Here is a 12,363-nt window from a genome sequence, read left to right on the forward strand (position 1 = left end):
AAAAAAAAAAAAAAGAAGGAAATCTCTCATTATCAACCTGTCTAATTTTGTTAGAGACTTTGGACTAATCACTGATGTGTAAATTCCTGTCTATCTAATTTGTCCTGTTCATCATCACAGTGCCAGTGGTTTTAAAACGCTAATGGCTTAGCAATAACTGTTTTCAGGTATGAAGCCCGATGTGAAAGGTAGTTATTTTGGTTGTGACATCATTAGTTTTGATATACCTTAATTTTTGTACCTGTCTTAGGCAGAAAACTTGCTTTGTAATTGTGATTTCCTGTGTTCTTTCTTATGCGTTATCTACTTTTGCACTTCTATGTATCATTCAAATTCCTGGAGATGTGCAGAAAGAAAACCCTGCAGCTTTGTATTTGCAGGAGCTATTAGACAGGGTGAGGTACTCTTCAGAATCACACAACAGTGCATAAAACGTTTTCTTAATAATAGAAGTGATGTTAGCCTTCCTTTTTTAAGGGAAAAATTACTTTAGTCTTTGTTCATAAAAACATCCAATTAACTTTTTATGACATTTATTTTCCTGTGCAAATGAGTCACGATAAAACATGATAGTTGATAGAGAGGGCGCCAAGATCTCAGTGGGTCAGCTTTGGAAAGTTAACTGAAGGTAGAGATGATAATCTGTAACTGCATTAAGGAACAATGAAAAACCTGATTCATTCTTCTTTACTGGCCATAAGTGTAGTAATTTGTCAGTTTTATTAGTTGCTTACAGATGAGTGTGTTACTTGTCTTTCCTTCTTTTAAAAATTAATGACCGCATTCCAATTTTGTATTTTTTTTTTTTTTAAATCATAGACACAACACAGTGTTCCTATAAATCAGAGAGAGATGTTGTTGTTTGTGACTGACTTCACTTTGCAAAGTGTAGTTCGTGGAATTCCAAAAGTTGTTGCTGTGTCAGTCACTGCATCATGCGTTCTCAGTACGGAAATCATAGAAGCCCTCAATGTTGCCTCACAATTCATCTTCTTCAAGGATGCCCTGTGGGGAAATGGTAAGCTTTACATGTGGTTTTGAAGTAACTGGAATCAAACTGAAAAAACACCCGCATTACTAACACTGTAATACGTAACCTGTATAGACTTTCACTCTGAGATGAAGATGAAACATTGCAAGTTTGGAATGAGAAATTTGAAAAGGGTTGTAATTGGTGGATTTCTGTAAGGTTTCTCTTCTGTTGTTAGTTTTTGGAGTTTTTTTCTTTATTTCCCAAGAAAATAAGAAATTAAGTGATCTTACTGTTCACCAATATTTCTATCAGTCTTCCTTGATGACTGTTGGATCTAAAGACCAACCTCAAACAAATTTGCTAGCTGACAGAAGATTCAGAAATAGTAAGAAACTCGCTTTCATTTGTTTTGATATTCATTTATATTGATATTTGATTGCAGAATCTTGTTTTATTGAACTTAAAACCTGTAAAAGGAGTAAGGCAATGAACCTAAAGACTTGCATGTCCCTAGATAAAGAGCCATTTCAAGCTTTCCTTTACCATTTCAGTGAGCCCTCGGGTGCCATACAGGTCCTGTGAGATGGTGGTTCACTCTACATTCATTTTTAGTCATTCATATGAATGAGACTCACCCATCCTCTGTGTGATGTATGCCTGTGTAATTCATCTCTCGTGTCTTTGTTCATTTCCAAAATGAAGCTGTGTAAGTGGCTGTGAGTCCTGTCACCACATCCTCTAATCAGTCTGTTTTCCCTTGCTAACTGAGATTGCATTGGTTTCATTTATTTGGAGAATAAAGTATTGCATGAACCTACACTTTGTAATCTTAAATAAACAAATAAAAATAGAACAACCTTGAGGGTGACCAAGATTTTTACTAGGGAAGAGACAAGAACTTTCTGTTTCCAGCATGGTACAGTGCAGTCTGGATGGAATCTGATTTGCTTTTTTAACATGCTAGAGTTTTTAGAGAATTGTTTTCCCCGAGAGTCACAAAATGTAACAAGAGCATGCTGCATTGCATGCTGAAAGCAAAATATTTTGTCATTGAGAAAACCTGATAGAGTCTATCCATCTGTTTAGTAGCTGGCAGTGACAAATGTCTTTATTGGCCATGACAATTATCATGGTCACCTTTTTCCTTGTTACTGTACTGAGTTGAAATGTCTTTGTTGGCAGGTAGGATTATTTGTGTTGAACGTACTGTTCTCTTATTACAAAAGCCTCTTTTGTGCTCGGCTGCCGATGCTGACCTCAGTGAGCTGCCTGGCCCTGTCAAACTCGATGAGCTGGATTCTACCACACAGGCCAATTCCATTTGTGCCGTGAGAGGTTCGTATTGGCCTTTTCTGAAATGAACGTGGTTAATTATTTGTGTTCACTTTAATCTTTCAGGTTCTCATATTGATTTCTTGCACAAACAGGGTGCAAGGATGAAAAAGCACCGTATTGCCGTAGATCATTAGGATATTTAAGTTTTTGTGCTTCTTTGTGGGCTTTGTTTGTCTTTTGCTGGCCAAATTCTGCCTGCCTGCTGCTCCCACTCACTGATGCCCCAGAATAAATGTTTGATGTGCAGTCTGTTTGGCCATATTCCTTCCATCACCGTCTTCTTTCAGAAGCCTTCTGTTCACATCAGCCATGTTGATACTGGCAACAGTAAGGGATAACAGTATTTTTCAGGCAGATGGAGAAGATATGTCAGCCAGACTCTGAATGATAGGGGTTACTGTCTAATTTTCCTGGAGCTTTGCTGCAGTGGGGCAATTTAATATTTCACCATAGTCACCTAGCTTAACTTAGCTGAGATTCGCTCACCAGCTACTTTGGATCGTTGCCTTGTCTGATACTTTAGTCCTACCACTAATCGTGCAGAAACATTTATTGCTGTGTATTTCCTAATTTTTCTGAATTGTGTAGAAACATTTCATACACAGTATTTTCTAACACTGTCCACTCAGACTTCTTAAACACCCAATTTGCAGAGTGCCTATAGGGAAAAGTCCTTAAAAGCCAAGTAACTTTTGGCTTTTAAAGACATTTTCCCTTTTTAATTTAACTCTTACAATTCCAGCAGCCCTTGTACAAAATTCTTGACACCGTTTTACATTTAGACTTCCAAGTATTCACTTGAATGTTTGAAATGATGTTTGAAATAAGAGCAAATAGTAATTACAAATTAATCCTCTCAGCTATATAGCAATACGCTAAAAAGTCAGTTTTAAACCACTCAAAGCTAAACCACTAAACTTACCTTCTCTAGAGTAGAGCCGCAAGTTAGCAATGCCTCCATGATTGATATATAAGCCATCCTGCAGTGACAAACATTGAACTCTATATAATGAAAAACAAGCACAACTACAGGCTCTCTAAGCTTTGGTCATTATGTACATCTTCCACTGATACTGTGAATTACATGAAAGATATTTCTGTCACTGGGTAGGAAATACTTTTTATTTTCACTTCTGCAGTAATTATGCTAAGAGTTACTACTTCTCTGCCCTTACTTACTGCAACTAGGTTACACTAGTAACTAGGTTACCCAAAGCACCTGTCTTCTTCCATCCCATTCACAGTATATATAAAGCAAAAGGGCCTGTCCTTTCTTTTTTCGGTAAAGCAAAGCAAAGACATCTTTGTAATCCATGTGTAAACAAATGCTTACTTTACGTATGTTAGAGATGTAACACTTTCCCTGTTCTTTATTAGAGATGGTAGAATGACATCAGGATAAATTAATCCTACAATCTCATCTTGCTTGATATGAAATTTGCCTGGGGTAGCTATTACCAGTATGTTTCCACACTTTTGAACCAATGTAGAATATGAAGCATCATCCTTAACCCTATGCTAGTGCTATATACAGATTATAGCCTTCACTTTTTTGTGTAACTAACTAAAATTATTTAATTGCATTTAAAACATATCCACTGCTTTGGGATTTGTAACAAGTGCTTACAGCTTACAGCTTTCTAATGAAAAGAAGTGAAAATTATAGCTTTAACGCTATTTTATTGATGGGAACATGAATTTGATGGAGAAAAATTGTCTTGGTCACTCACCACCTCTGTCTCATCTATAAAAAACTCACCAAATGGTTAATCTGGCTTTCAGTGAGCAGCAGCATTGCTGTGTTCACAGTTTTTCTTTGTGTCCTCCTTTTACTTCCCGTACTGTCGGTCACCTTCGTGTGCTGTGTGCAGGCGTCTTCTCATCTCATGCTCAAAGGAGTTGCAAAGGCTTTCTTTACCCCTACTTGAAGTGTTGCTCCTTCCTGCTCTTTTGCCCTACTTGCTGTACCTCTGTCTTTCAGGGAGCTGGCAGAGTAGTTTCTCAACCTTCACTAGAAAAGCTTCCTTTTAATTAGTGGAACAGCCCTTGGAGCAGATTGTCTTCATTTGTTTGTAACAGTGTTCTGCTAAGTCAAGTCTTCCAGTTATACTTGGTCAAATCCTGTTTCCCCCATCAAAAATGGGCGATGAGCAGAGCCAGTGAGTTTATCACAAATTTCATGAAGGCCAGATCACACCCGTTCAGGTACCTGGTAAGAACCTGTGATTGCTTTTCACTAGGTAGTTTATTCCTCTTTCAAGGATCAATCTGTGGTTCTCACCTATGAGCTGAGGGTTAATAGATTTGTTTTCACTATTCATGGCAAAGTGATTTGTAACCTCTTTTTGCCGTATAGTAGCAGTCAGGATGACTTAAATGTTGGCAGTCCACACTGTAGAGAACTGCTCTTACTCTTAACCGTGCTTACGAGCAAATTCTAGTTAGTTCATACCACATATGCTGTGTGGGACTATTACGTGATTAATGATGTTTGCCTAGTGTATGATTCACATCCAGTGATTGAATTTTTACATTGGATATTTTTGTCTTTAAGCCCTTACTCATGTTTCTTTTTTTCAGCTTCCCTATTTGCAGTCTGTACAAAATGGAGTTAGTTGTCTTACTTAGGTCTTTTGGACTGCACCTTTTTTCTTTCCTATCTATTAATCAGGGTAATCAACTAGCAGACAACTAATTGTATACAAAAAAATGCTTTTTTGGAGCATTTCAACCAGAGTATTCCTTCACTCAGGGTCTGTTTTTCCAGGTGTTGTCCTAGTTGAGCTATTGTCAGTTTCTTCTTGGTGTTGTCAGTTCCAATCCAGAAAAGCAGCGTGGAAATGAAAATCTAATTTTGGCTGTGTGTGTTTCCATTTAAAAGAAGAATCTCAGGAGAATATCTAAAAGGTTTGAAAAAAAACAAGCAAAATCTAAAAGATTTACAAAAATGTACAGACGATCAGCAGCTTAAATTTGAAAAATCATTTTGCATGCAGGATGCGAAAGACTGTTGCAGGATTCTTAGATTTGCTGCTGTTCAGAGTTGTATTTCTTCTGACTTCAGTGATTTCTGGTGATCTCATGAGGGAACTCCATTTTATCATCAAAATAAACTTTTCCAGTAGGCATAATGTCAGAATGATCCTGATACATCTTCCTCAAATGGATTTGTGTTACTTGTGCACTGGCATCCTGTAGTTGCAGTATGGTACACAGCTGGAAGAAAAGGTCATAGAATGGCTTGGGTTGAAAGAGACCCTAAAGCCCCATCCCCTGCCATGTGCAGGGCTGCTCCCCATCAGCTCAGCTGCCTGGGGCCCCATCCAACCTGGCCTTGAGTGCCTCCAGGGATGGGGCACCACAGCTTCTCTGGGCAGCTGTGCCAGCGCCTCACTGCCCTCTCAGTGAAAAATTTCCTCCTGACATCAAATTTAAATGTCCCCTCTTTTAGCTTAAAGCTGTTCCACCTTGTCATATTACTCTCTGCCATGTAAAAAGTCAATCTCCTAAGTTGAAATGCATAGAGAGAAACAGATCTCTCAGAAAAGGGGATTAAAAAACAAGTAAAGTTGTTACAAAAAATATTCAGCAAAATAATTAGTATGTTTTTTCTTTTCCATTAGCAAGGGAAACAAGCCTGTGCTGTGGCAGGAATTGTCTATCTTGCAAATGCTGATAGAAACCCACAGTGCATCACAAAAAATTATTCCTGCTACAGTCCAAGAAGTTAAATACAAGGAAAAAAAAAAAAAACAACAGTATAATCCATGTTATTTTGTTATATATACAGAAATCGGGTCATAAATGTTACATTTGAGAAGTTGCTTTCCTGATCTTCAGACTTGCTGTCCTTTGAATTCCCAAAGGAAAATACGGGTTTGCTGTTTATGTGTCATTTTGTCCTTTCTGACAGCCCTTGTCTCAGGAGAGTCTGGAACACAAGAGATTAACAACCTGTTTTACAGACAGTGCAAATGTTGCCTGGTCTCCAGGGGTTTATTTCACTGAACGTATTATACAACCGTGAGATTCTGTTTCAAAAGGAGCTGGAATTTTTAGTCTGTGCACCTTTTGTACCAGACCGAGGGCTTATTTTACTGTAGTTTTATTCTTTCAGCTGATCCATCATGTTTAGTTCGAAATGCTTATAAGGATTTTCTCCATAAACAGTGCTAATTATTTCAGCATATCATTACCATAAAGCATAATAAACTATTTACTGCTTCTCATAAAACTCTGAATGTTTTTCTTGCCAAAATTCGCAAGGCCCTTTGTATTAGTCCAAAGTATCTTTGGCATTCCCTTCTTAAGCACACACTGAAGTCTCTGGGTGAGATCTGATCTCTCTTAAATCAGTGTAGATGAAGAATAACTCCATTATTAATGGAGTTTAACTTGCATCGTTGTTTATGAAAATGGTTGAATCTTGTTATTGGTTTGTGTTTCCTAAATATCAATATCAAGGTGTTTGACCTGACGATTTTTCTATTTCTTGCCAAGGAAACATCAGAGAAGCAGAAGACAAGAAACAAATGAGCAAGCATGCAAGCAAGCAAAACAAACCTCAGAAAAACAATAGAGCCCTCAAACAAAGAAAAAATGAAACCTTTTTGGAGGGTTAATTTTCAAACATTTTATATTTTAGAATGTCATTCTTTTTTGAAGAGATGAAGGGGAAAAGGGCTGAGATTGCTGGAAAAGCTGATACTTGCTCTGAGTTCATGAAGGGAACAGTGTTAAGATGGGAGAAAGACAGGGTTGAACCTGCTGTGAAGCCAGTAGTGTCTATGTTTGCTAGCTTACATTTCTTATTTTGTAAATAAAAATACCGTTTTCTGCAGGTACTGTTGTTGGAGTTAATGAGAGCACTGCTTTCTCCTGGCCTACGTGTGACAGATGTGGCAATGGAAAGTTGGAACTGTATCCCCAGGACAGGTGAGAGTCAAGGTGCTCTGTAGAATTCCAGGTGTTCTGCAGATGTAGCCATAACAGCAATAGGTGATGCAATAATTCCTGCAGGCACAGGCTGCACTTTGTTCCTTCCTAGAACTGAGACGTAGTATTTTTATTGCTGATGAACTGATAAAACCAGCAAGGTTAGATTAATTTATTAAGAAAGATACAAGTAGATATGAAATGGTTTGAATTTGTAGCTACCACATTTTCCAAGCTAAATTTTTGCTTATAAAGATTTCAAATCCTACTGCATTATGGTATTTCTTTTAATGAACATAAATCACAGGCCTGATTTTAAACTCCTTGAAAAGTAACTTTGTATTTTTTTACCTGATACTGTTACCCTGTATGTCAGTAATTCACCACAGTTTTATAGCAAGCTGTGATCTTTGCCGTGATTTACATAAACGTGAAAGAGATGCCTTTCAGACCAATGAAATGTACAGCCTTTCTAAAGAGGAAATTGAATAATTTTGGGTGGAGAGCTGTCAGAAATGTGACCTGTTACCATGTGAAAGGTTGAGCCTGCGTCACACTGGCATTTTCTTGGGAAGTATCCCCTTCAGATACTTAGCCAGCTTACTCTTGAGATACCTGGTGGGATAAAAGCATGAGGAGATAAGAGAGTACTGAGAGTGTAAAAAGAAGAAAAGGGGCTTCTCTGTATTGGGAAAACTTTAAAAAAGCAGCAGAAGAAGTAAGGTGATTACAGTCCCCTTGAAATATATAGCATTTTCCTAAATACAAGAAGCTTTATTGCATGTGCTCTGCTGTAAAACTTTGGGGGGAAAAGATGAAAATAAAAGTTGTCCTACATCATACTGTCGTGCAAAAATCAAGGAGGTATCTATGAACACATAGTAGTGTACTTCATGATTTTTTTTGTATTCTCAAGGACACTTCTGCTTTGTTTGGAGAACGGTGTAGCATCAACACTTATTTAAGACCTTATTCCAACAAGTACTTATGGCTGTGCTTAATTTTATGCATATGGCTTAAGTGTGTGCTGCAAATGTTGAGTGTCTGCTCAGTGAGGGCCTAAATCAACAAATCATTTATACCTTTCTCTTTTTTTGGCATAACTTTTAGAAGGTTATGTGATTTATATTTTATTAAGTAAGTGAGTTGAGTATAAATCACAGCCTCCCCACATGTTGTATGAACCTTAAAAAAAGAAGAGTTAGAAGAGTTTAAGAAGAGCTAGAAGAGTTTAAGTCCTTCATTAATGTTACTTATGTCCACCAACAGAAGAGCTCCATTTGCTGTTATCAGCTGAAGCTTTTAACTAGAAATAGGGCTCTTCAGCTAGAAGCCTACCAGCAAAGTGGTTAGGAAATAAGTAAGCTATTTTTTGTTTGTGTTTTGATTTAATGATTGATAACTTTTCCATTCTTTGTGTTTTTCCATCATCATTTGCACACTTCAGTGGACTGCTATATTGCAGCCAGTGCTCTGAAGTTGTCATTTCACCAGTTTTGAAAATGCAGCTGGAAATCTTCTTGAGTTGTCCATCTCAACCTCAAAGTACAGTAAAAGTAAAGGTATGACAAAAAATGAGCATCAGTTTATTGAGTGTAATGGGGCTAGATATGTAGATACATGAGTACTGTGACAATTTTATAAAAGCTCTTTTAGAAGAAAAAAGAAAAGATGTAAGAGTATCCCATAATTTAATCTAGTGCTGGGCTTGTGTGTCATTGCACTGAGAATCCAGTTCCCAGATCTTGATCAAGTAGCACAATCATTGAGCTCAGCCTGAGGTATCTAAAACAGTGAAGCATCAGGTCCAGCAGAAGGGTTTTCTTGGGTTGGGCTCTTGGGAAGCTCTCCACAACCTGCAAGGAACTTGTATTTTCACATTCCTATTCTAAGCATCTTTTGTGTCACCTCTCCCCTGCTTTTTTGGCCAGAGAAATAAAACTATGCTATAATGGAATCATTAATCTTTGTTTAATGTGATTGTTTTATCTGTAAACAGACTGTTTTCCAATATGTGTAGTTTTTGTCGTGATCAAAACATGTTCATTTCCTCTTTCCAGCTGCTGCAAAGAACAATCTCTTCTCTCCTGATGTCTGCTGCCAATGTGGATGGGGTAGGTATAGTGGTTGTCGGTGAGAGTTAAACTATATAGAGTGGCAGAGTCCTGGAGATGCTGTGAGTCAAAAGGGAATCATAGAAATGGAAGGGATGCTGGAGGTTGGCTGGATGTGGCTCTGGGCATCCTGGTCTAGAGGTTGGCGACCATGCCCATGGCAGGGGGGTTGAAACTAGGTGATCTTTATGGAGCTTTTCAACCCAGGCCGTTTTATGATTCTGTGGTTGGTGTCTGACCTGCCCTCACACTGGGCTATTGCCAACACGTGGTCAGGTCAGCCATGACTTCATCTGGCAGAGTCTTGAAGACATCCAAGGATAGAGGTCCCACCACCTTTCCAGGCAGCTCTTTTCAGAACCACACTGAAAGCAGTAGGAGATTTCATTAGAAATAGTTTTTCTCTTTTGTTCAGCCTGGGACCGAGTGGTTTGAAGTGTGTTAGTATGCTCCTAGCACAAACCTCCCCTTTGGCACTTGCACCTTGCACCTGCTGATGTCCTGCTATTGCATCTCAGGGGTGCTGCAGGCAGGATGTGTAGACAGATGTGCAGATTAGCTTAGATGTGGATGCACAGCTACTTGCAATAGCAATGTCCAGACATTCAGAGCCACAGTGGTTAGTGCCAGGCTTTAGAGTCCACGGACAGTGAAGCTACAATCCGAGCATTCTACCTTTCCTGGCTTCTGAATCCTATAAAAATAACCAATGGCACAAACACAAAATTACTGAAGGGCAGTAATGCTACAACGAATTGCAAAATGCATGCAAAGTAATGCTTTGTAATTGGGATCTCTATAAATGAAATACACATAAGCCGCCGGGATGCATGGGCTAAAGTGCAGTTTATGTAACCATGAAGTAGTTATTCCTTATTCTGGGCTATCAGAAGAACCCTGACATTTGGCACAGTGACCCAGATTTATCACAGGTAAGTGAGGCACTGAGGGCAGGTGCATGGCTGCCATTGGCTGCCAGGTGATCAGTAGAGAAGGAGCGGCACCTTCAGAAAGTGATTAAGTCCTATTAGGAGCTGGAGACCCCTCTCCCCATTGCATGTAGAAGGGGGCAAGGGTCAGCTTGTCTTTTTGGTTAATCATCCTCGGTAAGTGTCTGCACTTAGGTGGTACCTATGGGGTTCACTTTGCTTCCCCACATTATACAGCCTTCGAGTAATTTGCAATTATGTGCCCCATGGTTTTAATGTGATTCGTGGATTCATATAAGGATTCTCTGAAATTGTAAATTACTTTTCTTATACCACAGGGTGTATGTTTCATTAAGAATAAATTTCCAAACGATGTTAGCTCTTTAAATAGCTGCGAAGTCCTTCAAAGTTTTTCAGGATCTGTCTGGTTTTGTTACAGGCTGACAGAATGTAACTCTTTCTAGATATTAGAGTCAAATGACCTCTTATTCATGTTTCAGCTGTTATAATGCTGGTACTTAGAATCATAGAAGGGACTGGGTTGAAAAGGACCACATTGGTCACCTAGTTCCAACCCTCCCGCTATGTGCAGGGTCACCAACCACTAGATCAGGGTGCCCAGAGCCACATCCAGCCTGGCCTTGAAACATAGCTTTGCTTTTTTGTGGGTTTTTTTTCCTATCTATCTGAAATGCAGGGATGCATTTTTCTTTTCTTTTTTTTTTTCCATTAGCATTTCCATCTCAAAACTGGCTGCATTTTAAAAAGCAGCACTTCTCTGTACATTAACCACAAGAAACACCACTTTGAGCGGCTGTTGGTAATTTTTTTTAATTATTACTTTTGCTGCCAGTGCTGCTGAGGTACACGGGGGTGATGTTTTGCAGTCCCTTCCCTGGGCAGCGGAGCTGGGCTCAGCCACTTCTGCCCTATGGCAGCCCCGAGTGGGACCGACACGGCCACCTGTGCCACCGCACAGCGAGTCGGGCTGCGGGGCCCAACGGTCCGGGCCGAACGGTACCTCGAACGGGTGCTGGATGTGGTTATCGCGTACGGCAGGGGTTGGTCTGAGCCTGAGGTCATCGATACGCAGCGTGTGAGGTCCCGCCGGTGCAGGAAGGCTGCGTAAAGGAAGCACCGGTGGGTTTAGCAGAAGAGGTGGGTTCAGCAAAATAGGTCAAACTTACTTCCCACCCCCTCCCCCATTACTTTAAACGATTCATTTTTAAAAGCCCGGCAGGGAGGCAGCACTTTACACGACAATGAGATGTAATTAATTAGCAGAAACCTAAACCGCTCGTTCCTTCCATCCGTTCTGAGCACTTCCCCTTACGCCCTGTGTCTGAGAGCCGCGCATCCGGGACGATCTCACTCTCCGCGCTTCTCTCCCCGCAGAGCTACGAGGCGAGCAGCGTGCTGGGCAAGGAGCTGGGCCCTCTGCCCTGCCTCCTGATCGGCGCCGGCGGGCGGCCCGGCTGCGCGCGGCTGGAGGAGGTGGCGCTGCTGCCCGCGGGACCCGGCGGGGGGAGCGGCTGAGCGGGAGCGCGGTAATGCGGGGGGGTCGAGAAGGGAGGCCGTCAAACAGGGGTGTACGGAGCGCACAGAGCTCTGCTCGGCCGCCCCGGCTCTTGTTCTGAGCCGTTTGTTGCTGTGGCACGTCGAACGCCTTGTTCTGGAGTTCCGAACGGTTGGGACGTTTTGTATTACGCTGTATTTGTTATGTCAATGGCAAACACGTTAATGCCGCTTCTGCAATGGATGCCGCGGGGCAGCTCTACCGGCGGGACCCACGGAAAGGCTGGTTCTGAGCGGCGGCGTCGGTTACCGTAATAAATGGCACTAAGACTTGAGCAGCGCTTGTGTTGAGGTGTCCCGCATTCCGAGTCCGTGTGTTCGGGGGGTGCCGCGCGTCCCTGCGGCCGGCTAACATCGGAGCCCTGCCCTCTAGCTCGCCCGTGGGAACGGATACGGGGATCAGCTTAAGAGCTCGGGCCGAGGGTGGATTTCGTAAACTAACCGCGAGAGCGGAGGGCAGAAATCCCTCAGTGCGGCGTGCGGGGAGCGGCTCCGTGCGCAC

General features: G+C 41.0%; 1 protein-coding gene across 1 annotated transcript in view; it reads left to right on the top strand.

The window, feature by feature from the left end:
* LOC104910317 (scaffold protein involved in DNA repair) overlaps positions 1 to 12,136 on the top strand; it is a 12,714-nt gene extending 578 nt beyond the window's left edge. The window contains exons 2-7 of the mRNA XM_010708872.2: positions 820 to 1,018; positions 2,156 to 2,308; positions 7,150 to 7,243; positions 8,691 to 8,805; positions 9,304 to 9,357; positions 11,682 to 12,136. Coding sequence (XP_010707174.1) covers positions 853 to 1,018; positions 2,156 to 2,308; positions 7,150 to 7,243; positions 8,691 to 8,805; positions 9,304 to 9,357; positions 11,682 to 11,822 — 723 coding nt within the window. The 5' untranslated portion in view covers positions 820 to 852 and the 3' untranslated portion in view covers positions 11,823 to 12,136. The remainder of the gene's footprint in view (positions 1 to 819; positions 1,019 to 2,155; positions 2,309 to 7,149; positions 7,244 to 8,690; positions 8,806 to 9,303; positions 9,358 to 11,681) is intronic.
* Positions 12,137 to 12,363: the final 227 nt, after the last annotated feature.

This window comes from Meleagris gallopavo, chromosome 3 (assembly GCF_000146605.3).
Source record: "Meleagris gallopavo isolate NT-WF06-2002-E0010 breed Aviagen turkey brand Nicholas breeding stock chromosome 3, Turkey_5.1, whole genome shotgun sequence".
Lineage (NCBI taxonomy): Eukaryota > Metazoa > Chordata > Aves > Galliformes > Phasianidae > Meleagris > Meleagris gallopavo.